Source organism: Pezoporus flaviventris, unplaced genomic scaffold (assembly GCF_033815535.1).
Source record: "Pezoporus flaviventris isolate CSIRO_AGI_PZ_B2104156 unplaced genomic scaffold, CSIRO_AGI_Pfla_v1 ptg000006l, whole genome shotgun sequence".
Lineage (NCBI taxonomy): Eukaryota > Metazoa > Chordata > Aves > Psittaciformes > Psittacidae > Pezoporus > Pezoporus flaviventris.
This window is the reverse complement of record NW_026892554.1, coordinates 14,071,602-14,099,356: the sequence shown is the minus strand read 5'-3', so window position 1 is coordinate 14,099,356 and position 27,755 is coordinate 14,071,602. Positions and strand designations below refer to the sequence as shown.

At 40.2% G+C, this 27,755-nt stretch overlaps 2 protein-coding genes across 5 annotated transcripts; both read left to right on the top strand.

Annotated features, from left to right (window-relative positions):
* Nucleotides 1-2,310: 2,310 nt before the first annotated feature.
* Nucleotides 2,311-17,546, top strand: PYGO1 (pygopus family PHD finger 1). 2 transcript variants are annotated; one of them, XM_061447016.1, is made up of 4 exons: nt 2,311-2,621; nt 7,005-7,090; nt 8,850-9,828; nt 17,078-17,546. In XM_061447016.1, exons 1-4 carry the CDS (start codon nt 2,573-2,575, stop codon nt 17,143-17,145), a joined length of 1,182 nt encoding a protein of 393 aa, XP_061303000.1. In that variant the 5' UTR covers nt 2,311-2,572; the 3' UTR covers nt 17,146-17,546. The 2 variants fall into 2 exon arrangements, with proteins under 2 accessions (XP_061303000.1, XP_061302998.1); XM_061447014.1 differs by lacking the exon at nt 17,078-17,546 and having other exon boundaries at nt 2,315-2,621; nt 8,850-15,759.
* A 1,068-nt stretch (nt 17,547-18,614) lies between these two features.
* On the top strand, nt 18,615-27,257 carry DNAAF4 (dynein axonemal assembly factor 4). Of its 3 annotated transcripts, none has more exons than XM_061447012.1 (9): nt 18,615-18,807; nt 20,048-20,195; nt 20,590-20,723; nt 21,735-21,975; nt 22,736-22,881; nt 23,528-23,637; nt 24,171-24,324; nt 25,200-25,305; nt 26,613-27,257. In XM_061447012.1, exons 1-9 carry the CDS (start codon nt 18,709-18,711, stop codon nt 26,720-26,722), a joined length of 1,248 nt encoding a protein of 415 aa, XP_061302996.1. In that variant the 5' UTR covers nt 18,615-18,708; the 3' UTR covers nt 26,723-27,257. The 3 variants fall into 3 exon arrangements, with proteins under 3 accessions (XP_061302996.1, XP_061302997.1, XP_061302995.1); XM_061447013.1 differs by having other exon boundaries at nt 18,691-18,807; nt 20,076-20,195; XM_061447011.1 differs by lacking the exon at nt 18,615-18,807 and adding an exon at nt 19,324-19,479.
* The last annotated feature ends 498 nt before the right edge of the window (nt 27,258-27,755 follow it).

Genomic DNA, 27,755 nt, shown 5'->3' with positions numbered 1-27,755 from the left:
CAGTCGGGGTGAGTTATAAAGTAGTACTTGTTCACAACTGAGTACAGGGAGCAAGAGCTTTCTCTGTGGTTGGTTACTGGTGAAGACAACCATTTCAGAATGACAGAATCGCTGCACTTTGAAGGCGGGTCCCACATCCCAAAGCAAGATTAACACTGAACTTGGGCCAGGCTAATCTGGGTTTTGCCCTGCTGGGACTTGAAAATCTCCCTGGATGGAGATCCTACAATTTCTTCAGTTTATTGTCCCAGTGCTTGCTTAGCCTCAAAACAACTTTTTTTGCCCCTTCGTAGCCAGTTGGAAGCTCCTTTCAAATAATACCCATAGAGTCTCATTTTCCTGTTACACACTTCAGTAAAGAGCCTGTCTCTTGTTGGTAACCTCCACTTCAGTGCTGGAGGGTTACTGCTAGGTACCCCTAACTTTCTTAATTAATGCCAGCGTCTGAGAGGAAGAAATGTTGGAATGATTTTAAGGACAACCAGTGAGCAGCGAGGCCATCAGGAGGTGAATGGTGTGTGATAATGAGAACTTTCATATACTTTTGGGGAATATTTGAGATGCTGGCGTAAGCACCTGAGCAAGTGAACTGACTCCCTTCAGATGCTGTGTCAGCCATTTCCAGTGTACGTTTAGAAGTGTAAAGTCAGTCCAACAGGATTCTCGCAGGCCACTCACTAAAGCCCAGAGTGCACTTTAGAGCTGAATTTGGATGAACAGCAAAACAGAGATAATTTTTTTGCAACTGGAGCACTGGGTTAAATCTGAATTCCCTGCTCCCATCTCCGATGCAGACATTCACCCCTAGGAACCTTTATTGACTCGGTGACATCAATCTGCGCATCCGTAATTACAGTCTACATGCTATTACAAGGCTCATGCAGTCCTGGGAGAATCATCTAGGCCTACAGCGAGCTCCACCGCAGAAAATGCAAATCTCTTCACAGATAAGACACATCTTCCTCCAAATAGAGACGAGCTCACACCCACCTTGTTAATACGAAGTTATACTGCAGCAAGATTACACAAAATTAACCAGCAGATCCCACAAGAGCACTGTCAATCTGCCATACTTGGAGGTACGTGCAATCTGCGACTGCTGCGAAGTAAAAGACTGCGGACAAATAAAAACGATGTCTAGGGAAGGGCAGAAATCAGCATAAAAAACCCTACTTTAGTTAGACTCGCAAAATGTAAATGCCAAACCGCAGCGATATTGATACCGTAACCTTTACGCAAATAACACCCAGAAAAAGTGTTCCAAATACTGGGAAAGTACCAACTATCCGTACAGCAGGATGCTATGTAAAGAAGTACCGCTGCCAGGTATTGTGAAATCAGGTATGTCAGCAAAGCCCATACTTTATGTTTTACATGGGCATTTTTATCCCAGTTACAGGAGAATAAACCCTTATCGGAAAGACGGTAATTTTTAATGCAGCTGATAAACAGCTCTGGTCAGGGAGGAGGCCCCGGGTGTGACACCTCTGGCATGCGGCCGCTTCAGGCCGTGGGGCTCTGTGGCAGAACGTGTTTCCACAGAACTGCACCAGCGGCAGCGGCTCCCGCACTCCTGTGTGCCCAGGGCTCAGCAGGGCTCCCCGCGCTGAGGGCCCGGCGGTTGTGTCCCCTTTGCAGTCCCCTCGGGCCAGAGACCGGGCCGCAGGCACGCAGGGCCCCGGCCCGCAGAGGGCGCTGCCGCCGGCACGGACCTACCGGAGAGCGACCCGCGGGGCGTCCGCGCTTCACGGAGGCACCGGAGCCGCCGCCTGAGGCGAGAGGAGCGCGCCAAGCACGTGCTGCGGGCGAGGAGCGCAGCGCGGGCCGAGGTGTGAGGGGCGGTCACCGAGCGGCGCGTGCCGCCCGCAGCCCGCGCTCCCGCCCTCCCGCGCACTAACGGCTCCGCGCGGCCGCCCCGAGCCCGGCGCGTCCCGGCGGCCGGGAGGAGCCCGCCCCGGCCCCGCGTCTTTGTTCCGAGCGGCGGCGCGGGCCGGGGGCGCGGCCGGGGCTGTCGGCTCCCCCCTCCTCCGCCCCTCGAGAAGGGCCGCGCCCCGCCGCGCTCATGGCGGGAGTGCGGGGAGCCCCGCCGCGGTGGGAGCCGCCTCCGGTGCCCCTGAGGGCCAGGGAGCCGGATGGCAACGGCGGCCGGGGTACGGCGAGGTGAGCGGCGCTGGTAGCCGGCAGGGGCGCTGTGCGGGGCCGCGGGGCCTGGCAGCCCCGGCAGCGGGCGCCGAGCGAGGCGGGCGCCCGCAGCCCGCGGGGACCCTGCCCGGCCCGGCTCGGCGCTCCGCGGGCTCCCGCGCAGCTCCCGGGCAGCGGCTCTCCGCTCGGCGGGGCCCGCCTCGCCCTGCCCTGGCCGCGGGCCGCCGCGGAGCCCTCCCGCGCCCAAACTTTGCAAAGTCTGCTCGCTCCGCTGCTGGGGCGGCAGCGGCGGCTACGACAGCAGCGGGCGGGGGCGGCGGCGGGGGAGGCGGGGGAGGAGGGGGCGGGCCGCGGGCCGGCGGCGGCGGCAGCAGCAGCATCAAAGAGCCTCGATTCCTGCTGCCCTGGGAGCCATGCGCTGCGGTCTGTAATGTCAGCGGAACAGGAGAAGGACCCCATCGCGCTGAAGAGATCCCGAGGTACGGGGGGACCCGGGCCGGGCATGGGGGGCGGCCGCTCCTGGGGCCTAACTCCCGTGAGGGGAGCCGGCAGGCACCGCGGGATGCGGGCATCGGCTGGACCGGACCGGACCGCCGCTGCCCAACGCGCTCCCGGGCCGGGCCGGGCCGGGCCGCCCGCGCCCCCGCCGCGGTGCCTCCCTGCGGCTGGCGGCGGGGCCGGGCGGCGCGGCAGCCGCGCTAAGTTTGCACGGTGGGGCCCGGCCGGGCGCCGCGGGCTCCCGCAGCCTCCGGGCCTTGAAATGCCAAACTCGGGCTCGCCCTGCGCGCAGCTGGGATCGCGCGGGGACGCGTGCGGTGCGTGGTCATGTCCCGTGTTTTCTTGGATGTGCTGCCCATTAGTATGCAGCGTGCATACTGCTGGTGCAAGGGAATACGTCGGCAGTGCCACATGTCCGAGTTAGTGTTGATGCAGAGCCCATAAATTACACTTGAGTGTTTGCTCTTCTGCCCCTGGTCTTGCTCTTGTGCTTGATTCTCGCTGAGGTTTTTGTTTTTCGGGAAATGAAAGATCTGTCGAAATATTGCTCTTTATCAATAGCACTGTTGTATGGCTCCAGTGAGGTTTGAAGTACGCGTTTCTTTGAAATGTATGAGGAGAAGGGTAGAAATACGGTATCTCTTCCGACTTGGTTGTGCAGCTGACTTTAATGGCAGTAGCACCTCGGTCTATGTAGCGGTAGTTGTGTCCTCATAGTCCTTAGAAGCAGAAATGCATTTCCGAATGAATTCATGAAAGACAGTGGGGTGACTGAGTTGGGTGAAAATCATAGCAAACCGATAAGATCTGCAATTTATTGCTTCTCTTTGCCTCGCCTCCAGTTTTGCCCCTGGAATTCTATTGTTCTTGATGTTTTAAGCTTTTTTTAATGGTTGGGTAAGTGGAGAAAGGTGTGGATTCAGCTAGGCACGTTGTCATTGATTTACATTCTGCTTCTCTGAAACTGTTCTAGTAACAGCTGGATTGCAGCCTTGAGAGCGAGAGAATGAAAATATGCAGCAGTGTTACAAAGGAGACTGGGATTTCTTAGAGTCCTTCACTCTCAAGCCCTGATTCTGCAAATATTTAAGCACATGCAGTTTCACATGCCTGAGTTACCCACCGAGTTCCATGTGATTACCACTTAATATCAAAACTGTTTACAGTATCAGGACCACAGAATAGGCTCAGCCAAATCTGGTCAGAATTAGACTCTTCTTAGTTTTCAGTCTCTAATGAAAAGTTTATTCAGCCATTTATGTTTCTTGGGAAAACATTCTTACAGAGATAAAGCACTGTTTGAGAAGACTTTGGCATCCTTCCTGTAAAAACCTAGACAGAGATTTGTCAGAATGAAAAAACTCCATAGTGTATTTGCAGCATGTTAAGTATGTCATAAATTGCATGTAAAGTCACAATCTCTTAATATGTAAACAAAACTACAGTTGCAGTTCTCATAAATAATGCTGAAAATCTCTTGTGTATGGATGAAATAAAAAAGAAGCTGGGACTTCTACTTTTCTAAATGTAAGTGAACAAAATACATTTCCCCTGTTATTTAATAAGGGAATAGTTCTCTGATGTGTATTTCTATCTCTAAATCCATTGCAGATATAATGCCCTAGTCAAAAGAATTGTGGTTTTTTTTCCTGGAAAAATAGTGTCAAACAATGAATATTTTTTTTTTTTAGTGCAATGTTCCTGAATTCTCAGTACACCTTTTAATGCAGGTCTGTGTGGTAGGTACCAAAAGTGACTTTCTGGAAAGTTTATCTTGGCTGCAGGAAAATGACCCTTATTCACTCATTTTTGGAGGTATGCTAGGACTAACATTCTGTTTCCTTTCATGTATAAATTAAAGCATTATAAAATCCACAGGGAAAATACAGATTTGTGGGGCTAAATTAAATCATTGGCCTCACACAGCGAGAACTGAGAATATAAAAAAGCTTTGTGCCTTTCCAGATGTAGGACTCTGTTCTGCAAACATAGGCTCGAGACTGGCTTCACCCATGGAAGTAATTCATGGAGAAATTGTGGAACTTGTCACTGGAATTCTAATATTCATAGGCTTGTGCTTTTGAAGAATGATATCCCAGAGAGAGAATTTATACGTCATTTTATAAAGTTTTAACTTACGCTACTGTAGGGCAGCGCTTGCATATGATCCTCAGTACTGTGCTTGACCACAAATTTACTAATACCTGCACTGCTAGTTGTTAAATTTATTAAAAGAAATCTGGATATTTGTAATGCTTTGCTACCAGTGGTTAATGTTATGTGTTATGAGTGCAGGACCACAAGGAACAGGAGTGCATTTTATGCAGTTGTGAGGAATGGTGTTCAGAGCAAAGTCTCCCAGTGAATTTATGATAAACCTATAGGAGTGCTGGAGAAGAAGCTAATGGAAAGGGCAGGGTCAGTTTTGAGTAAATATCAAGAATATTATTTTATAAAATTAAAGTATAAGGGAGATTTATCATCCTTTATGTAAAACTTTATGCTGTGATTAGTTAGTATCTGCAGTTAATGCAGTGGCAGTGCTTCACAAGCACACTAGGTATACACAGGATCTTGTATTCTAAATCAAGGCAAAAAGGACTCTCTTTTTAAAAGAAGTAATCCCTAGTTACTCTGATTGTAGGTTACAACAGCATAATTTTATTTTGAGAAGTTTATTGTGACTTCATGCCCTAGTCTTTGAAATTCAAACTTAAGTTTTGATAGGTGTGGCTCTCAGATGCTCACAGATTTGAACAGTGACAGCCAAAGCCAGAAGGAACTTAATTAAAGCAAAGGCAGAACTGGATTCTTACAGGGAATAGGACTGGTAAATTCCATGAAATTTCAAAAGAGGAGATGGGGAGGAAGGACGTGCTAGGAGTGAAATTTGTCAGCCCTCCCTTTGATCAGGGGTATTTGAAATAACTGTTGATATTTCAGTCTGTATACAGTAGGTCTACTTCTCTGAGAGAAGAGATTTTGCATTACTTTACTGAACAGTAAAAGTTGGTTTAGGTGTCTGCAGGGAATACCTCTTTAACATAGAGCAGTGCAATCTCATACGTTATGCTTCTTTCTATAATATTATTGATAATTCACAGTTATCCTCAGGTAACAGTACTTTGGTAATAGAGACAAACTGTGTGTTCAGCTGTATGCTTGCATCTTGGTTAAAGTTTGCCTTGTATTCTGAATATGAATTTTAAATGAGTAACAGCACATTTTTTGGGTTGGATTGCCCGCTTCTTACTGTTCTATAGTTACTATATATATATTAACCATATATATGTGTGTGTGTATATATATATATATACTTTGTTTTTAAAAGAGCAAATAAACTAATATCTTAATGGGCCTGGGTAAAATTAAATTAACTTACATTTTCTTAATGTAATGGTGTTAGTATCTTAACATTTGTTGCTCTCGTATCCCCCCAGAGTGATTTTCGTGCTTCAGCTCAGGGTTGTTTCGCATTTACATGAAGACAGGCCAACTGGGATAGTAAGGAATGTGTTAGGACTTTTTTTTTTTTCTTGTCTAGAAAGTTAACCAGAGTTTTAAAACTGAAAACCACAATTTATACAACTTTGAGAGCTGGTTCCGCTGTTAACGAAGGTGAGGAAGAATCCCAGGTGAAGTACAGATTTGGATTGCTCAGTCAAGCCTGATTCAGTGATCAATAAAATAAACATTCTTTATTTCTTTTTGTGCCAGAGCAGCCATGCTCAATTATTCTATGAAGTTTCTGCAGAGAAGGACAGGTTCACTTAGAGCCCCTCTCAGTGTTGGCAGGTATCGTTTTGTCTGATCGAATCTTGCATTTAGTGGAATTTAGATCTTATCAACTGCAGATCTGTTGAATCAACAGGACAGGTTTTCAGTGGGATTCAGTCATGGATCTACTTTTTGCCTTTCCTTTCACAACGTATTGTAATATATTGTTGTGTATTGGTACAGTGAGTTTGATAAATTCTATGTCTATATAAGGTGAATAGGAGGTGAATCTTACGCATGGTTTTAAGCAGTTCTGTTGACAGTTTTATGCATTACGTAAACAAGAAATACTTCTAACTGGTGCAGTGGAAATGCTAGAAACCAAGGGACAGATAAACATAAAATAAATGGAAATGTTTATTTCAACTCTGAGCATGAATTGGACATTAAAGTGGTACTAGAGTAAGATAGCGGTATACAAGGTATGCTTTTACCTCCAGATATTTGCTTCTTGCAATGTTAGCCACCAGAACTAGTGCAAGTTCAGTACTTGTAACAGATATCTGTTGCTATTACAAACAGAGGCAAACTTGAAACACAGTCTGTAAGAAAACTAATGCAGTACTGCACCGATTGAAATTTTGTAGGTGGTGACAGTGGATTGGATGGGTTAGGAGGACCGGGAGTACAACTTGGAAGCCCTGATAAGAAAAAGCGCAAAGCAAATACACAGGTAAATTCCCTTTGGTTCTTTTGATTTTGTAATAAATAGTGCACCCACATGTTGTTTGTGGTATCTCACATTGTCCAGAATATCAGTCTGTTCTCACAAATAGCAGTTACATACAGAATATTTCAGTTGTATTGTGAAGTTAGAATCTTCAGAATACTAGTTATTCTCACTGAAGTTATTTTAATCTCTGTAGGTTGCCGAAGACCTATAAAGAGACGAGCACAGTGAGACTGCAATAGCTTGTATTTTACCATATGGATTTGATTCTGAGACAGGCTTTCTTTCAATGACTTCGTAGCCATTGGTTGAAATCTGTACAGCATGGGTAGTTGCCATGAGACTACTTTTCTTCTTTCTTTTGTTCTTACATGTGTAGGTCTGTGGGCTAATGAATCAGTATGGTTTCTTAATGCTTTGACCAAACTCTTGGCATATTCCCCAAGTGATTTTCAAGCAAAAGCTGTGAGGCAGGTTCAGCTTCTTTCTAGTGAATCCCTGCAATCTGGCAATTCTATACAGTTTCCGTTTCCAGAAAAGGAAGCCTGAGTACAAAACATCTAAAGCAACTGGATATCTGTAGTGTAGAATTTTTCTTTGTGTGCTCATTCAGCTTTGAGTGATGAGAATATCTATTAATTCGGTACTGCCCAGTGAGAGTGATTTTATTTATTTAGCTTTCTGTTAGGACTATCCAGATTCCATTGAGATGTGGATCTGGTTTCTTAGTTTTAATTATTTCTAAAGTAGTCATAATGAAAGTTGCTCTGAGAAACATTCAGTCCATTTAAGGGTTTCAGACCTCTTTCTTGGAGCTTTCTTTGCATTGTGGAAAGGTGATAACTGCACTGGGAATGCTGATTAGTTTCGTCTCTTCTTATCAGGTTCAAAATCTGCAGCACAGCAGATTTATTTATTTTTTTATTATTATTAACTTTTTTGTGGGGTGGGGGGATGGAGGGGGAAAGTTTAATCTTAGTTTATTGGTATTTGGAGGAAATTCTGTGAGCACAGTGTGAGAGTGAACCAGGTAGATGTTCCCCTCAGGCTAGTCTAGTATGGAATTCAATTGTATGGCCACTCTGATAACATTTAAACAGCCTCTGGGCTCCATTAAACATTTAATTATGCTCTGTAACCAGAAATCCTTCTATCTTATACCTATTGACTGTGCTTTGCAGGCTGCCCCCAATCACTGAATGCTAGTACGAGGTACCTCTGTTTGGTATACAGAAAATTCCTATATGCAAACTCCTATATTCTATGTACTTTTTTTAGGGTTATAGTAACATTAGGTTTGTATATCCTCATAGAAATGGGGTTTCTTAAGAGACATATATTCAGTAAAATGAACCCAAAATGCAGCTAAAGTAAATGCTTCAAATCTGCTCTTGCAACCTTTGGAAATATTTGGGCATGTGTTTAAGTGACACATGGCTTTCTGTATTGTTGCTTTTCTTATGTAAAACATTAAGAAATAGAAGTTGCATATCAAGTAGTATTTTCAGAAGCGTGGTTGTGTAACTGCACAATTTTTAAACCACTGAGATTACTATAAATCACCATATTATCCAGAGCCCAAACTCCTCTCTTGCCTCTGTGCTGAAATTTCATACAGCCTGGCAAGGTATGGTGGGTAAGCTTTATGCAACAGCTGAACAGTTCTTTCAGCACTAGCACTAATCCACGACCTTCTGTGGTTGGCCTGTCTTGAAGGGAAATACTAAAACTAATTTAAATGTTCTATTTAAAATATTTTTAGGGATCATCATTTCCTCCTCCATCTGAATATGCTCCACCGCCGAATCCAAGCTCTGACCACCTTATAGCTGCAAATCCTTTTGATGACAACTATAATACTGTGTCTTATAAACCACTTCCTTCAGGAAATCCATATTTTAGTAATCCTGGTTATCCTGGCTTTGGAGGCTATAACACTTTCAGAATGCCACCTCACATGCTGCCCAGAGTGTCCTCACCATATGGTGGTTCTTACTCCCTCAGAAACCAGCCACATCCCCTTCCTCAAAACCCAGTGGGAATGGGTTTTAGTCGGCCCCACTCTTTCAGCTTTGGTCCACACGATAACCCAGGTTTTGGGAATCAACCACCTTATAGTAGTGGTCAGATAAATCAAAATGTCAGTATGCCTGGTCAGCATTTCAGACCAAATCCTGGTGAGAACTTTGGCCATTCTGGTCAGATACCTCACCCTGACGTGCCGTCTAACTTTGGTCCTGGAAACAATCCAAATTTCCCAAATCCTCAGCTAGAGTCAAACCATTCTTTTGTTCCTCCACCAAACACTTACAACCAGACAAAATCATCAGCACAAAAGCAAGACTTTAGTCAAGGTGCAAGCAAAGCATCCAACCAGAACACTACTGCTCATCAGCATCATCACAGGCCAGAGGACATTGTGAGTCAAGGTAACAGCGACCTAAAAAATGTTACTCGAAACAATGTGGTAAACCAGGATAATAGCCATTCTAATAGTGCTGATAACACTAATGCTGGTCACTCAAATGGGACGCAGAGTAAGTCCCGCCAGCCTCGAGGTGCTGCTGAAGCATGCAACTCTGAAAAGAGCAGCAAAACACCCCTTCATCCCAGTCGTCATGGTCACTCATCCTCTGAACCTGTCTATCCATGTGGAATTTGTACACATGAAGTCAATGATGACCAGGATGCCATCCTGTGTGAAGCCTCTTGTCAAAAATGGTTTCATCGGATCTGTACAGGTATGACTGAGTCAGCTTATGGCCTTCTTACAGCAGAAGCATCAGCAGTATGGGGTTGTGATACTTGCATGGCTGACAAAGATGTCCAGTTAATGCGTACAAGAGAGACTGCAGGGCCACCTGCACTGAACACGGATGGCTAACAGCGTGAATTGGCGGTAGTGGTTGAAATACTTGCTGTGAAGATTTGGTTACAAATTGGGTACTTCACTTTCTGCAGACAATCAGTTGTGTTTAATTGCTGTCATCTTACCTGTTTTCATTTATAAACTTCCATCTCGGCTTTAGTACTCTTAGTTTTCTGCGCGCAAATGTTTTACAGGATGGATTTTTTGTTTTGTTTCTGATTAAACTGTAAAGTATAACTGACAACTGATCATACGTAGGATGTGCATTGACAGTTTTATTGAAAGCAAAAGTGCTTGCATGAAGAGCCCCTAATTTGCTAGTGTTAATATGTTAACTAACACTGGCATTTAGTGCTCGGTTTTAATGGTACTATATTTGCAAGTACTCATTACATTTTTTTGGGGGGGAGTGAATGTCCATTACGGATGTTCTCGCTATCCTTCTTTGAATATAGTGGAGATGACGTGGAGGAATGTGCAGTATTAACAGTTTTTCGTTTGGGATAAATACAGAGATTTTCACATCAGCTTTTTCCTATTTTTGAAGTAATATAGTATTCAAAAACTGATGACTTCATGCTTAGTAACATAAGGAAACCCACTAACTCTCAAATACAAAGGTATTTGTATTTCCTTGAAAAGTCAATTGTTTCTCTGACTTCTCAGCAAATGCTTGCTGAAGACTCTTGCTAGGTCTTGTAGTATTTGGAAATAGTTACAAAATATGATGAGTACTTTGGAGAAAGAACCCGTCAAGTTTATGAAGTCCAGTGCTTTAAATCTAGAGAATACCAAAACTAGGGTGTCATATGTAATCTTAATTAATTTCTGTTAAGCACATACATTAGGATACAGTCTCTGCATCTGTCACGGTTGTGCAATCATGCATTTCTGTCATCCTTTCTTGTTGATGGTTCTACTCTCTGCCTCAGTGCTGCCTGAGAACTGTGAATGAACTAGCACAGGAAAAGCCCAACTCACCTTTAAGGACTTTCAGCTAGTGCCTGCTCAGTTGTCCTGAGCTTACACAGTCCACTTGACATAAATGGAGTGTGCTCAGCACGGGCTCTGCATTAAAAGGTAATGTGGCCAGCAAAGTAAAACAGAATTCCTGCCACTGCCTCAGCCAGCCTTGCAGTGAGGTGGTGAGGAAAAATAAAGCTTTTGCATTAGGTGAGTTTACCTTGTGTCAGGAGCAGGTAATCAGAGGTTTAGCTTCTTTGCTAAACTTTATATTCTACTGACAAGTATGAATGGCACTAGAGCTTCATGTGTGATACTAACACTAACAATTATATTTTAATATGGGTAATTTAATCTTATTCTTGATCTCAAAACCCTTTTTTTTTTTTTTTTTTCCCCATGTGGGGAAGCATCTAGCCTTGAAGATTTCAGCTTCAGCGGTGTGATACAGCTGCATATGCAACTGAAAATCAATGTTTCTGTAGAGATAAGTGGTATTTTAACTTAATAAAAGGTGGCACTGTAATAACAGACTCTGCTTGTAATACCCCTGTGCTGGAAACTTTAATTTTTTAAACAGTCAGCAGTTAAATCATATGTCAGGCACTACAGGTATTAGTCATGTTCTTTACTGTGATAAATTGTTCAGGTTTGTGGTGATGAGTGATGTAGGAGCCTCTGTAGAATAGTCATCTGTACAAAGAGGTAGGTTTTATGGTAAGCTATGCTAATGAGTGAAAAGTGAGTCCTGTTTGGTAGTTCACCATTGCATTTGATTTTTAAATGGGCTCTACTGTCATAGTTTCCTAGAAGATACCGTGCAGATCCATGTAACTGGCATTGTTTTACTTTAAAAGTGAAAAGTTTTATATACTCTTTTACCAGAGAAGTGCAGATTTCCCTCCTTTTTTGTCTTGCCTCTCATTAGGAAAAAGGCAATAATGTCTAAAGTGTAAACAACAGAATTCATACCTTGAGGATTTCCTGTATAGAGATATAAAGAAAGCGTAAGACAGACCCAGGGTTCCTGCTTTCATCACCATTTGCTTTATTTAGTACAGAGACTGAATTTTGTTGTTAGAGGTGGGATGTTTAAAAACAAACAACAAAAAACCAACAAGCATCTGCAAGCAACAATCTAACCTCTGTTAGGTTTATTCTTCAGTAGCTTTCCTAAGCTAACAGACTGACTGACTGTTAGAATTTACTTTTTGTACCTACAGTAGATACTAAACCAAACCTAGTTTAGATAGATTTGTTCCTCTGGGACTCAATTTAATCTTTGCAAAAAATTGCACTCTGAAAAGAGTGGAGCTGGTTTAGACCTACAGCAAGGTAAATGAAATAAAAACATTGCACTCAGTGAAAATTTAACACAAGCTCCAATGATGCTGTTGTTACCCAAGCGTGCTGTTTGCAATACCTTCCCCTCTCCCATACCCCATTCCCGTCGTGGGAAGGTGTTTGGAGCATTTGTTCTCAGAAGTCCAATTAATGTTGAAACATTTTTGGAGCAGACATTGTATTTAAAATAATCATGTATTTTGTAATCTCTTCCTGAACCCTACACGAAGTTAGGCAAGTGTTTTCTGTGGTAGGTAGCAAGACATTGGAATTTAAATGTAATGTTCTGACAAACTTAAAATCAACTGGAATATCATCTTAAAAGGCCTTAAATTGTGTATTTGTGAAACTTACTCTAACAGTTTATTTCAGTTTTTCTGAACTGGTACTATGTTGGGTTTGTAACCCAGTAAATTTTCTGTGTTTGTTAACCTGTAAATACAAGGCATTAGCGAATGCCAATTACACAAAATAAAAACAAATGAAAAACAAACCCAAACTTGTTACTACACTGATGACAGAGATATGACTGATCAGGATCTCTGAAAGTCATCCAGCCAATATGCTTGCCCTGCTCATGTGTGCTTGGCATACCTGGACTCTGTCTAGAGAGAGGATTATACTTTGTTTCTCTCTGCATGTATTTACTAGTAGTAGTTCAAGTATGCACAGGAAAAACAACAATCATGTTTTGTTAGTAAGGTACTAGGAAAATGTCAGCTGGTTAGAATTAGAAATTAGTTATAGAAGGGTGGGTGGGAGGGAGGGTGGATTAGAATAGGTGAGGTTTTTTGTAATACTCTACATGAAACAATTTGTATTGAGCTATCATGTGCTTCTTTCATTACTGGTGATTTAGACTGTACTGGTGCTGCACACCAAAAATATTGCAACGATTTTGTAAATCTTACAAACCTTAAAATTTGTATGGGAAATGCCTGTGTCCTTTTGAACAGCTCCTTGTCATGGCAAGAAACGAGCCCATACTGCCCAAAATGTTCTCCCCTCCCTCAGGCTGAAATGATCAGATACAAACTGTCCTCAATACTTAGGGTTTCTTTTTTTGCCAGAGAACAATTTTAAATGAGAAAATACATAATTTGCTCTTTAAAATACTTGTTTTATTGTTGCCAGGGTAAGTGACAGTAGTGTGTATAGGCTACAGGGTAGATGTCAAAAATCCTGTTTCTGGCTGTTTTACCAGTCCCTTCTACAGCTTGAGCCAAGCAGGTTGGTTGGTTGTACCTCAACTTCTGCCTTCAGAAGATTGGACTAATGCTTACTTGCCAAGGTTGTTTAGGGGCCTAGTTTTGTTTGAGACCTTCAGAGGAAAGAGACTAAAGTAATGAAGTTACTATTTAAAACAAAAACATAATTTTGGGGGCTGCTTATAGAAACACATTGTGACCTTGAAGTTTTTCATCTAAGAACCAGTTTTGTAATCACATTGTTCAGGCTTAACTTCTAGCATGTGAGAACTAACAGTCAGTGGAACTGCATGCGCGCATCAAGAACGTTTCAAAGTGTTTGCAGTTTGGGGCCTATATTTGCAAGTGAAATGCTTTGTATGGTTTGAGATTTTTACAAAATCAGTGGTATTCAAATGTAGCACCTTTTAAACATTTGTCTTTATTCCAACCTAATACAATAACACATCCGCATTAAATAGATCCCTTTCATTTTATAAATAAGCATTGCCTGGCAGTAAAAGTATTGGTGTAACATTTTCAAATAAGGAAGTCATGCTTTTTATCATGTTGTATGTGACTTAAATGACTGTTTCATATTAAAACTAATCTTTCCTTATGTACTGCTTAAATATACCTGTTTTAGGATATCAGTTCAGTACTTTTTATACAATCTTGAATGTGTTCCACATTGGTGACATGTATTTTTGCAACGACTTTTTTGTTTCAATTTTAAATTAGAGCATGTCTGAAGTAATACATGCATTAGTGCTGTGGTGTGTGGCAAAGTTAATGTATGTAATTCAAATTGGAAAAAAGTTTCCAGACTTTGTCCAACATTAACCCTGTGGCCAGGGATTAAATTACTATGTAATACAAATTATTTCATATCATGATGTGTTTTAAGCTACTCTATGAAGTATGTGAAACATTATTGTTTATGGATTGGTAGCTGGTGTGGTATCTTGCATAGAATGAGGTATGATAGATGGTAGCAATTCATGATAATAAAACTGACTACCTTTCAGAACACGCAGCACTTATGTGCATTGTCATCTTGTCGCCACAACTGTTACAATGAGTTTTGTATTATTATCCTCTGACAAATGGGTGAACATCTGGTCGTACGCTCATGGGTGTGAAAATTCTATTCTAACACGCTTTACTTGGTTTACAAAACATGCCATTTTTTATCTATTGGATGTGATTAGATGTATGCAGGAGGATGTAGAACTGGATGTATTTTAAAGTTATTCTGCAATTACTGAGTTTTGTCTGAAGCTTTCTATATTAGAATAGACTTCCTTAAAATTGGAAAATTAAGTGTACTTAGCAGAACTCTTGAGGCAATATAACTATCCTATACTACATCTTGAGTTATGCACATTCACTTCTTTGTATGGAACTCCTGATTTCTTGTGGGCTTAAATTTTACATGGAAATAAAGGATCCCATTAGCGCCCTAGTGTTGTGTGTCATCAGTTCTGAGGTGATGAATTCTAAATGGTGTTCAGCCCCTTAGAGGTGCTGCCTGTGGCTTAAAAGTATTCAATATTGCCCTTAGCTTCCAGGTTCAGAAATGGCTTACCCCAGCATCACAGGAAATACCTATTTTTGTATTGTTTGCCATACATGATTAATTTTCCTTCTCCTGTTCAAACAAACTGTCTGAACCCCACCTTTTTACTAAAAGGTCTGTGCACTGTAATTCAGGAATTGCTGTATTTGAGACAGCTTGGGATTGGAGTCATGAGAGATGTGTCTATTCCTAGGCACTCATCTTCTGAACTTCCATATAGTTTAAGGAGGGCAAGCTTTTCATAGATTCTTTTATGTTGTTGTTGTTCCTTTCTTGATAGGTTTGTTGTTTTGTTGTGTTTTTTTTTTTTTTTCTGAAATGTGAAATAATACAGAGTTGTTGAGGGATTTTTACTTAAAAGACAGTTTCTCCTCCAGGCTTTTATATATGGCTTTCAGAGCAGATGCTGTGTTCTTTAGGGCCTTTTGACTTGGAATTGTTTGTCCATATTCTCCTTTCAGTGTTAAAGATAAGTTGAAAAAGGCAAGTTACCAATCTACTGCCATTCAAACAATGCAAAGTATAAGCTGATTAAGACTGTTGACATTTAATTTTTTTTTTTTTGGCTAATAATGATGTGATACCTTTTAGAAGAATATGTATCAGAATCTGATTCAAGCGTTCTTGGATAATGTATATGGTACATTTTGTCCAACACAGTATGTAACTTTGTTGCTTTCTGTTGTCTGTTTTCGGTTTCTTTTAAAATAAAAGTAATTTTTGTGGGGAAGTTGCCTGTTGATTTTTATGAAGGTGATGCAGGCTCTTAGTACCACAGTTTAGTGGTGGATTTGGCAGTCCTAGGGTAAATGTTGGACTTGATGATCTTAAAGGTCTTTTCCATGTATTAACTCATAATATTTTGCCTGTGAGAATGCATTTGGATTAGGCATAATCCTGCAGGGCACAGTATGAGGTTGTATTGCTCAGAAAAGACAGCTCCTGCCTCTCTTGGAGAGGTTTGCTGTTCTGTAAAGTCATTAATCTGAAGTAACTTCAAGGGAGATTAGAATAGGTCTTGCACCGCAAGCCCCATTTCTTTCTTACAGGATGGCAGGGAAGGCTTCGGCACAATTTGGCTGAATATACCATTTTAAGAGCTTTCTGCACTTGGGATGAAATTATACAAAGACTTATTTATTTTAATTGTAAAAATTATTATTATGGTATTTCTGTTTGTTGGAATGACAGAACTAACTCATACCAAATCAGCAACTGATACAGGTGGTACGCCGCACATGCAAAACGGTTCATTTGAAAAATAGCATCTGATAAAATAATCCTGTTCCTCTTAAAAAAATATGGAGGGATGAGGGAAATGAGAATTTAGAAAGGATGGGAAGGGGTAAAGATTATTAAATTAAGAAAATTTAAACTATTTAAAGGATTTTTCCCCTCATACATTAAAGCTTCTGAAGTCATTAGAAGTGTAATAACCCCTGGAAGAGGTCTATGTCTGTATTGGCAACTGGAAGGTCAGAGTATTAGTAATATTACTAAGATTTGACTGGAGTATACATTTCCATCCTTTGTAGAACAGGACATGGGAATTTAATAAAAAAGCTTTCCAGAGGAAAAAAAAAGTCTTTTTTCACAACAGTTTCTTGCACCTTTGACTCATAACTTAGTGCAAACAGAAGAAATCCTGCATGGACCTTCCTCTTGGTTTACTTGGCAGAAATATCATAGTGAGAGATCACTTACTTGTCCAAGTAAGCTAGCAATGTGGAGTGCGTATGACATAGGTGGTGCTTCTGTGGATAGCATCACCATGAGACTTTTAGGGTAGATCCACAACCTTGCTCAGTCCCTTTTATGTTCTTTAGCAGCAAAATCTGCCACTTTGACTTGGAAATGTGTCAGTGACATTTAGTGTCTTCCGTGGGGGAAATGCATGGCTTTGCACTGGTGACCTAGTTTTTAAGTAAACAGACTTTTTTGTTAATGTATTGGACCTATTTTGTGTAACTTGAGAACAGCAAATACAGGTAATCATATCTATGTCTTGGCTTGTAAAGTGTGTGTACATAGTATGGTCTTTTTGGCAGGAATAAATAATAAGCTGCTACATTTCAGTATATTCTCTGTGGCTAAACTAAAAATGACTCCTGGATGACCAAGGCAGAAGACCAGCACTCAAGAAGTCCAAGACTTACTGCCCATGCATGGACTCTCCAAAACTGAAGAATGCATCCTGGATGACTACAGCTGCATTCTAGAGTGGTAGGAGATTTTGAGTTACTATTGCATTATAACCATTCTGGCCAATGCTGCTATTAGAACACCCTGATCTAAAACAAAACACTTACCCCTCCAATCCCCAACTCTTCCATTACTTCATGCAGGAAGTAGGCAAATAGGATTTTGATGACTGTGTGCAGCTGTGGCCTCTCTGGTTTCAATTTAGTAGAACTGGGAAAGCTTTGAAGGTCAGCAAGAAGACAAAGCTATGTAGAAGAAATGTAAGGCAAGGGGCCTTCTAAGAAAACATCTCTTTGAGTGAAGAAAGGTCTGTAAGAAACCTGAATGTCACTGAAGGGATGTTGAAAACTTGCTTGTTTCATCCCTTTCTGCATTTGCCTGAAATTTGTCTTGCAATACAAACAACTGATATTAAATGAAGGTAGCACGAGGCAGGTTTAAAACAAACAGGAGGAGGTTTGTTCTCACAGCAAGATTCTTCCATCAGCTTTTATTTTTTTTCTCTTGCAGCTTCTTAGGCTGATAGCAGTCTGTTTATGGAGACGCCCTGGTTTAGGTCTGGGTTCAGAAATGTAAGTGCCAGAAGTCTCATCTGCAGCTGACAGCAAGGCTCCTTTTTCCACAGTGCATGTCCTAACGTAAGTCTGAAAAGATGTAACCTGCAAGGTTTAAAATGTCACATGTGACAAAAATACCTTCAGTTAAATCTCTTCCCTCTTACACTTTTGAATGGTCTTTGAATGAGGAATTTAATTCAGTTCTCAGATACCAGTCTATACAAGCATTCACCCACATTATACTGATGTGGGTGAGGGTGGAGAACAACCCAGAAATAGTATCAATTATGATGGATTTCTTGCTCTGAAAAAGTTTTAAACCTCTGCGATATTTTATTTATATATATATATATATATATATATACACACACACACACACGACTTAACCACCACCATTTGAACATTGCTTTGGAATATAGATAGTAGAACATAAAAATTAAATCTTCAGTGATACACATCAAAAAGCTAGTGTGTGCAATGTTAAACTTGGCTATTCTTGGTCATATTTTGAAAGAAAAGGGGAAAACTTGACTTTTTGATTCTGGATGTTTTTTTTTCCCCAAATAGTTGTACGTAATTTATACTTCTGAGGAACTTAAACCATACCTGAATGTTTATCCGAGCATGTTTGGCTTGCCTTTCAACCCATATTCCCCAGACGAAGTTGCTTTCCATGTACTAGACTTTATTTTGGCAGATACAGTGTTACTGATTGTTTGAGAGGGGGTTGAGCAACAACGCGCAAATTATCTCCTGAGTGTTCGGCAAAGAGAGCAAAATAGACAGTATTGGGAGGCAATAGCATGAAGCTGTCGAGTACTTTAGAGGACATCTGGGAGTTTCAGTGTATTGCTAAATCAGTCCTCATCTTTTAATAGTTTTAACCAGGAATTCTCAAGCTAGTGACAGTTTGTCTCTTTATGGAAGCGCATTTGGATCATAAGAGCTGCATTCCTTCCTACTCCGCTGAGGTGCGAGTGATGAAAACCAGAACAGCGCCTTCCGTGCGCGGTGTCCGGGTAGGTCACGGGCCGGTGCCTGCAGTGGGGTCTCTCTCAGCCAATCTCGCCATGTTTCAGGGGTCCCAACCACCGTGCGCTGACTGAGCTTCCTGCTGCCCCGTCCAGTCCCGGGAACGGTGTTTGCTGTTTTGAACCGTGCTCGGGACTCGCAGGGAAGAGCCTTGTTGCCGCGGGTGTACCCGCCCTCGTTGCCCGTCACGGACGCCCTGCTGCGCGCCTGGGGTGGGGTGCGGAGCCTGGGCTGCCGCCGTTATCAGCCTGGCTGGCAGCGGCGGGCGCTCCCCGGCGGGGCTGCTCGTGTACACCCGGGCTCCCGCGGCACCGCAGGAGGGGAATGGAACCGTGGGGCCCCGGGGACCCCGCCAGAACCGCGGTGCCTCAACAGGGACCCGGCCAGGAGCTACTCCGGGCTCCGCCACCTCCACTGTTGGCTCGGCCGGCGCCTTCCGGGGCAGCGCTGAGGGACCCGGAAGTGCTCGTGGCGAGCATCGGTAGCTCTGTCTCCCGTAGTAACGGCGGCGGGGTGCCCGTAGCAACAGGGCCGCCATGCCGGTGTGGCTGCGGGAGTACAGCTGGCGGCAGACCGGCTCCGCCGTGTACCTCTCGCTGCCCTTGCGCGGCGTTCGGGTCACCCCCGCCAACATCTTCTGCACTGACCAGTACCTGAAGGTGGGGCGGCCTCGCTCCTTTCACGGGCCTTCTGTCGTGAAGTGTTGCTGCTTGAGATGTGTTACGGCCCATGGGCCTGTGCCTTGGTGTTACTTCATAGCGCTGTTAAAAAGAACACGCTTAACGCATCACGGCAGCGCTGTCAAATTTATAATCTTTTATAATTGTTAATCTATAATTTATTTTTTTTTTTTGCTGCAGACTGTTAAATATCTATCCTACAAATAGAATGGCTTTATCACTGATTGTGCCTCTCTGTACTAATGCTTTTGCTACTCAGTAGGCACCAGCTGCCTTTTCTCTCATAAATGGCCTGAGTTATACACATCTGCTTAAATTATGAATAATTGTAAATTTAAAATCATCTGTTGCAGAAGAACCATTTTTTTCAGTCTCTCTTACCTGATCTAATAAAATATATCACTGCCATACTGGACACTAAGCAAAGCAGTTCCGCCAATAGGATGTTTTTCTTGAGGTTTATTGTATGCTCATACTCAGTATTTTGAATATGTGAGATTTAATTAAAAATTGTAAATATCAGTACAAATTAATTATACTTTTATAGGTAAGCATCCCTCCCTTTTTATTTGAAGCCATTTTATACGCTCCTATTGATGAAACAAACAGCACAGCAAAGATTGGAAATGGAATCATTTTCTTCACTTTGTATAAAAAAGAAGAGGCCATGTGGGATTCCCTGACTATAGAAAATGGTAAGTTCTCTACTGTGAACAGTAGATTGTGTGTAAGAAACGGAAACTGTGCCAAGACTTTTTACACCATAATAAGCAATGTGAACTTCTGCTGCTAGATATCTGCTAAGTTAAACCTTGTTGTTCATTGTTAAAAACAGAAGGTATACGGAAACATAAAAAGAATATCCTCTGGGTCTAGTGTGCACAAAACAAAACAGTGCTTCTTGTAAAGCTTACATATTATGTGTACGTGACTCTTAGTTTTTCATTTTTAGAGATAGTGCTTTATGGAATTTGAACCAGGTTGCATTTTCCCAGACAAAGCAGCGAAAGGAATTCTGGGTTTATGAACACGATGCAGAACATTAGAACTTCAGGCCTAAATTATTGAAATAGTTTTTGTTTTTTTAAGATAACAAGGAGAAACTGCAGTATCTAAGAGAGAATGCTGTTCTAAAAGCCCATGAAAAGGCAAAAGAGGAAACAGAAGCAAAAAAAGTTGCAAAACAGGAACACAAAAAGTATGCTTTGGAGGCCACAATGAAGGTAAGCTTAGAAGGGAATCTGTGAGATACATCCATATAACTATTACCAAGTGATCTGGCGGCTGCTTGGTTAATCATACCTTAAAAAGATGAGAAGCACTCATTTTTATTACAGTGGTGGTGAACCTTGTTATTTCTTTGTACTTAAAACATAGGCATTAGCAAATATGAAAACGATACAGAAAAAATACTTAGGAGTTGTAGTTTTCCATTAGTAATACTAATGAAAACTTTTGGTGAGGAGATCAGACTTCTGTCAATCGAAGGAGACTGCAGTCATGCGGCAAAACTGTACTCTCTTGCGGCCTTTGCATAAACACAAGTGTTAAATCATTTAGTACTGTCAAAAATACTACTTATTTCTTTTAAATCTTACTTATTTATTGTTACATTTTATACCAGACTTGCTGTTTATTGCCTTTTGTGTTATGTATCTTTAGCGTTTTGTGTTTATGTGCATTTTAAGATACAGTCTTCACAATTTCAATGTACATAAAACGCCTGATCACGTCAGTTGTGTTTAAAAGGGTCTTTTTAAAGTATACAATGAAATTTTAACATTGCATATCCAACTTGGACCAAAATGAACTGCAATTAGGGACTTTCGTAGTAGCAATGTTGTACCTATTCTACCTATGTAATAATTTCAGATAGGAGAAAAAAGAAATAGTGTATTAAAATCAAACCATATATTTTATGTTTTGCATATTCCTGAGAGGTGCCTTGGAATATGGCTAGGATTTTCCCTGTTTACAAGTAAAACTTGTTTCTGAATGTTTCTGTGTCATACCTTCGTATTGGTAGTAACAGTTAAGAGATACAACTTCTAAAAACTAATCAGAGGTTTTTACTCTCCCAGTCACTTAGAGTGTCTTCCATAACTCTGCTTGTACAATCACATCAATGATGACACTGTGCTTAGGGTATGGATACTGCGAAAATAATGGTAACTTCTGCTTGGTCATCTTCTTATTAGCAGATGTTACATATCTCAGGTTTATCATTCAAACAGCTAGAAGAAGCAGAAAGAAAAAGAATTGAAGAGCTGAAAGAAAAGGAGAGACAGAAGGTCACAAAGGAGTTGGAGTTATGGAAAAAACAGCAAGAAGATGCTGAGAAACAAAAGAGGGTACAAAAAGGAGGGAAACTACATCAAGAAGCAGAGCAACTAAAGGAGAGGAAAAAGGAAAAGATGGACAAAACTAGGATTCTTAATGAAGGAACTTCTGAAACCAGACTCAAACCTACTAAAGGTTGTCATACTGAAGTGTATTTTATCGTTCTTTACAGTGTGGGTATAACTATATTCCTAGCTGTTTCTAATTCATCATTTATCTTTGTCTCCACCATACTGATCTAATTCTCTTAGTTTGCAGTTATTATGGTGTCTTCATTTTCAGGTAATTTATTGAGCTAAAGCATGTGAGTTCTTAGCTCTTGTTTAAGCCCTTGGAAATACAAGGGCAGGTTTTTTTCCAAGCTTTAGAAAAGCAAACCAGAAAGCCTTTCTTACAGTGTAATACAGGCTTTTGGAGGGTGTAATTCATGTTACCAAAAGTAACCTAACTGCAGATTTTCAAAGAAACATGCAATCTCCTTTCACTCTCTCTATCCCACAACTTGGCCCCACAGAGACCCATTTCAGGGAACTAAAACAACAGAAAGTATTTAATTTTTAGTTGTTTTGTTTGTTTTGGTAAGGTTAGTTTTAGCTCTTGCAGTTGCCCTGTCAGAGACTTATGCAAGTGACAGAGATAGTGGTGTAAGAGGAATTCGAGTTCGTTTGTGACAAACAACGCAGCCAGTAAATAGATGGCATTACACAGCAAGAACATACTTTTTTTTTTTTAACCTTCCTTTCAAAAGAGCAAGTCTAAACCTTTCTCAAGCTAATAGAAGTTTTGTTCTAATGCTCAGAATTTCTGAATTACGTGTACTTCAGACTTCGGAAGAAAACGAGAGAAACCTCTTTTGCTCCAATTTTCATTTCCAGTACTCCAATTCTTTTCACAGGTCGTGGTTCCTATAGTATGTTTTCAGAAAACTTAAAGGAGGAACAATTACCAGCTCCTCGATCTGCTGCTACAATTAAAATCAACTTTACATCACGAGTTTTCCCTACAGCTCTGCGAGAATCTCGTGTTGCAGAAGAGGAGGAGGTAAGGATTTCTCTCTGGTTTAGTACAATGCTTCTACTGTCTTCCAAGGTGAATTATTTACCATGTGTTCAGCAGGTTGACGAAGATGGTACCAGTGCCAATATTCTTATCTTCCAAGGAAGACTGTCTTTTTTAAATTAAGATTTAAAGAAACACTTTTGTATAAAAAGTGTTTTCACTAAGCATGTGATTGTGCAGATTAATAAATAGCATGTTCCCTTTTCTGGGAGGGCAAAAAAACCCAACACAGCAGTGTTAATTTAATTCCTTGAAATACAGCATTTGAAATGTCTCTCTATATACTTATATTTAATATTCTTCAAGTTCTGTCTTCTTAAAAAGAAGTTCACTGTTAGCTCTTTTGTGCTCTATTGAGTGAACACAAAGAGTCATTTTGGAGTTTCAAAACAAACAAGCAACAAAAATGTATTAGTGATTCAGTAATGTTGCTTCTTACATGGTAATAAAATATTTGGGGAAAATTGGAAGTTTTTTCATGTCTGACATTATAAAAGATTTCTCCCTGTCCAAATTATGTGGCCAATAGAATTCTTTTGATAGGACTGAGTTAAGAGATGAAAGCAAAATTCTTTTTTGGATTTGGATTTTGCTTCAGAAGTACTACTTGCACATTGTATATTTACAGTGGCTACATAAGCAAGCAGAAGCTCGAAGAACAATAAGTGCTGATTTGTCTGAGCTGGAAGATTTAGAAGAAGAGGAGAAGAATCCAGATTGGTTAAAGGACAAAGGAAAGTAAGCTAGATTTGAAGATATATTTAAATGAGTTACATAGTCTGTTACTTAGTTTTGATATTTTCTATTTATCCTAGACACAGGTGGTGAATGTCTGCACAGTAGAGAATTTATTAACAGCTTATGGGGTTTGAATCTGATAAAGTCATGAGACGAAATTGCTACAGCTCATGATAGACAAAATCATTGTGAACACACGGTGCATATTTTTGGTTTGATGTGCAAAGTCTGATAATCAGATACATGGCTTTCAGGATTAGTCCTGCCTCTACCTAGATGTGTCCGCCTCTTACTGGTCTTGCTGTTCTTCCATTGCCTCTGAGAAACGACTATTTGTGTATCTCTATGCTATAGTCAGCATCACATTTGAATTGCAGCTATGGTCTCAGAAAAGGCTATAAATGGCCATTTCCAAGGGAAAAGTGGTTAAAACCTCAAATATTTGAAAATGAATTTTAAGAATAAGTGGGTATTTATTTTGTGATTTATCGCCTTGTTTAAAGTGTATGTTTCACTTTTTGTTTTATACTTAGCAAAATGTTTGCAACGGGAAACTATCTTGCAGCTGTAAATGCCTATAACCTTGCAGTGAGGCTAAATAATAAGCTTCCCCTGTTGTACCTGAATCGTGCTGCCTGCCACCTTAAACTGAGAAATCTACATAAAGCTATTGAAGATTCCTCTAAGGTAAAAATACGCAGGTTCTCACACTGTCATCTTATACGTGGTTGTGATTTATTACCGTAATGGTTGTGTTTCAACCCCCCAAACCATGCTTCCAAACACTTGGGAAGAATGGCCTATGTTGACTCAATACATGTTTCTTTACAAGTAAAATATTTTAGGAATATATACACTTGAAAAAAAAAAAGGCAACTTTGAGCAGAAAAAAAAAGAAAATATAGAGAGATATCACTTGTGTTATGTTGTGGTGTTCTTCATTTTGTGGGAAGAAAATAAAAAAGGTGGTGGAGATGAGGAGGATAACTTAAAAAAAACCCAAACCAACCAGCCATTTTTAAAGAAGGGCTGCATTATCTTGATATTTTAGCAGCCATTATTTGGGTAATGAGAAAGGAGTGATCTTAAATGGCGCCTGAATAGTTTGGAGACAGTTTTCCTATAATTATTTTTTTTTAGGTTATTGTTGTCTTTTTAACTAATTTTGAACTTCTTGAGGCTTGTAACTTGGGGTTTTTCCTAGGAAATACTACTACTACAAAAAAAAGGCAGCTTTTCTAGGGCTGCCTTTTTTTCTTCTGGATATATAATATCATGTATGAAAATAGAATACATTATTTGTCTGTAATAAACGTTTAAGACAGTATTTGTCAGTTTTTAGCCACTGAAATGAAACTGTAGCAAACTGCTGGGTAACAGATACAAATCTTAATGACTAGATTCACAAGCCATGTAGTTAAATCTGAATAGTTATTTTCTATTTGAATAGTTATTATGTTACTGTATAATCATAGCAATTGAGAGGGGTGTGTGTAAATGAGAAAAAAACAAACTGAGGCAAAATCTCCCTCTAAATATTTTGTGTGTTTTCATTTGTAAAGGCACTAGAACTGTTGACACCACCTGTTCCTGATAATGAGAATGCTCGAGTAAAAGCATATGTGAGACGTGGAACAGCGTTTTGTCAGCTGGAATTATATACTGAAGGTAAGACCTCAATTTTGTGTAAATGTGCATGTGAATTTATAGTGACACATAAGTAATTAGCTCAGTGAGACTGCTCACACCTTTATTTTTTTTGGGAGAGTCGTTAAAGGAGGCCTGTACAAAGTAGGTCTCTTCATTATGAACCTTTATACAACATTCCTTATTTTTTTAATTTATATCAAAATATTTACTGGCTAATTGTAATTCCACTTGAAAAATCTTAACAGTTTTGAGAAAATTGATTGTACTCCTAATTTGAGGAGTACAAACTAGTTTTTGCATTGAGGAGTTTAGGGAGTTATGTATCCTCTGTTTGGTCTCTTGGTTCAGTCTTTCTGTGCATGATGGCCAACTATTGACCATAGCAGCTTGGCGGCCGTAGAAGGTATTAGTGAAGAATGAATGAGAGGTTGGAGATGAGATATTTGCACTGGGAGGCAGTGGAATGTAGGAGGCAAACTGATATGAAACTAGGTTGCACTAATTTTGCTATTCATGAAGCCACGTTTTATTGGTTTTGAGATTTTATTTACAGTATTTCCAACTATAGAACAAAGTAATCTAAATTAACCTGAAATATTTCTAAAATATTTGCTTGAGAAGTGCTTAGTAACATACCTTGGTAAAAATACGCATGGAATCCATACTGGTCAGCAAAATGTTTCATCAAGTATGTGTAATTTGTGTGAAAATACCTGAATTAAGTGTCCCTATTGAGCTCTCTAAGAGTATCAGTTTAATTTTGTAAGGCAAAAAGTTACAAAAATTGGAAGTTGTTAGAAAGTAGAAGGTGAAGAATATTCCAAATGTCAGGAGTGAAATACTAACCTTTTCCCACTGATTACTTTTTTCACCCTATGAATCACTTCTTCATTCCCTTACAGCTTCATTTGCACTTGGAAACCTTTATTTTACTTCCTGTACTTAAGGTTTGCTTTACCCCCGCTCAAGCTCTAGTATTCACAGTTCACGTCTTTTGTTTCTTGTTTTCATGCGCTTTCCATTTGTCGTTCATTGTTTTCTCTCTTCTGCAGAAGACTTTTGAACACTCCCCTCATGCACATGTGTATATGTATATATGGGAATGAAGAGGCTCTGTTTTCATGTTTCAGTACCTGAAAATGTTTACATAGTAGAGTGTTTCCACTAAAATGTTCTGCAAAAGAATATAAATAAAATACAAATTTATTTACTGACAAAAGTTAAACCTAGTGTCATTTCTGCTTGTGACTGGAGAGCACTTATTTCTGGTTAGTTGCTAAAGAGGATGCTCGTGTCATTGATTGACATTAACGTATCTGTATTAGGTCTCCAGGATTATGAAGCAGCTCTGAAGATTGATCCTAAAAATATAACTATAGAAAAAGATGCTGAGAAGATTAGACACCTGATTCAAGGAACAACACCAGATTCTTAATTTCAAAAACAAAAATCTTCTTGACAGAGGTATCTTTTAAGGGCATCAGAAAGAATCTTAGTTCTCTTAATATGTTGTTAGCTAGACATTTTTCTGTTTCATCCAGAACACCTACAGAATTGGTAAAAGATTGGATATATGAATTACTATTTTTTGAAAGTATAGTATTATAACAAATACAATTATATATATTCTATATAATTTTGATACAAAGTTGTCAGTTTTGCTTTCTGTGAAATACTGGTGGGTTGAATATTAAAACGTGCTTTTGGTACTTGATTTAAAGTTACTTATAACTAAATGAAATATTTGTCTGTAAATATCTACTGAATCTAGACAGTGAGTTTTGAAACAACTTCAGTAGCTCTGTATAGTCAACACCTGTTAACTTATCTTTCTCTTCTCCACCAAAGCTGAAACAGTTGTGTGTTTTATGGTTGTGGTTATGTGCTTTCCTCTTATTGTTCATGGTGTTTGGCACATCTGAAACTAAGACAGTGAATTTAGATATTCTGGAATCTAATTTGGCAAACCTCTACCTAAGACAGTGAATTTAGATATCCTGGAATCTAATTTGGCAAATCTCTACCTAAGACAGTGAGTTTAGATATTCTGGAATCTAATTTGGCAAACCTCTACCTGTAAGCATAGAGGTAGATTTTATGTAGTGCAGAACGTTCTTTTTAGCATTAAGCATTAATATACATTGAATATTTTCAGACTACTTGGAAAAATTTATTTGGACTGACCAGACAAGGTAAGTGGAACAATTATAAACCTGTGGCATTCTATTGTAGTGTAGCAGTAAATTGATCCTGTGATAAATGCTCCTATCAATGACTATGACTGACATCTTCCATCCTACTATGGTTAGTAAACTTATGGTGTAGCTGTAAAGAATATTCTAAATAAAACCATTGTTATTTGCATGAGAATGTATATTTTTCTTGAGCTATTATTTTAATTTGTATTCTGTTGACACTGGCCCATATCTCAGGAATACTGGTGTGATTAAAGGTTCTCAAAAATGGGA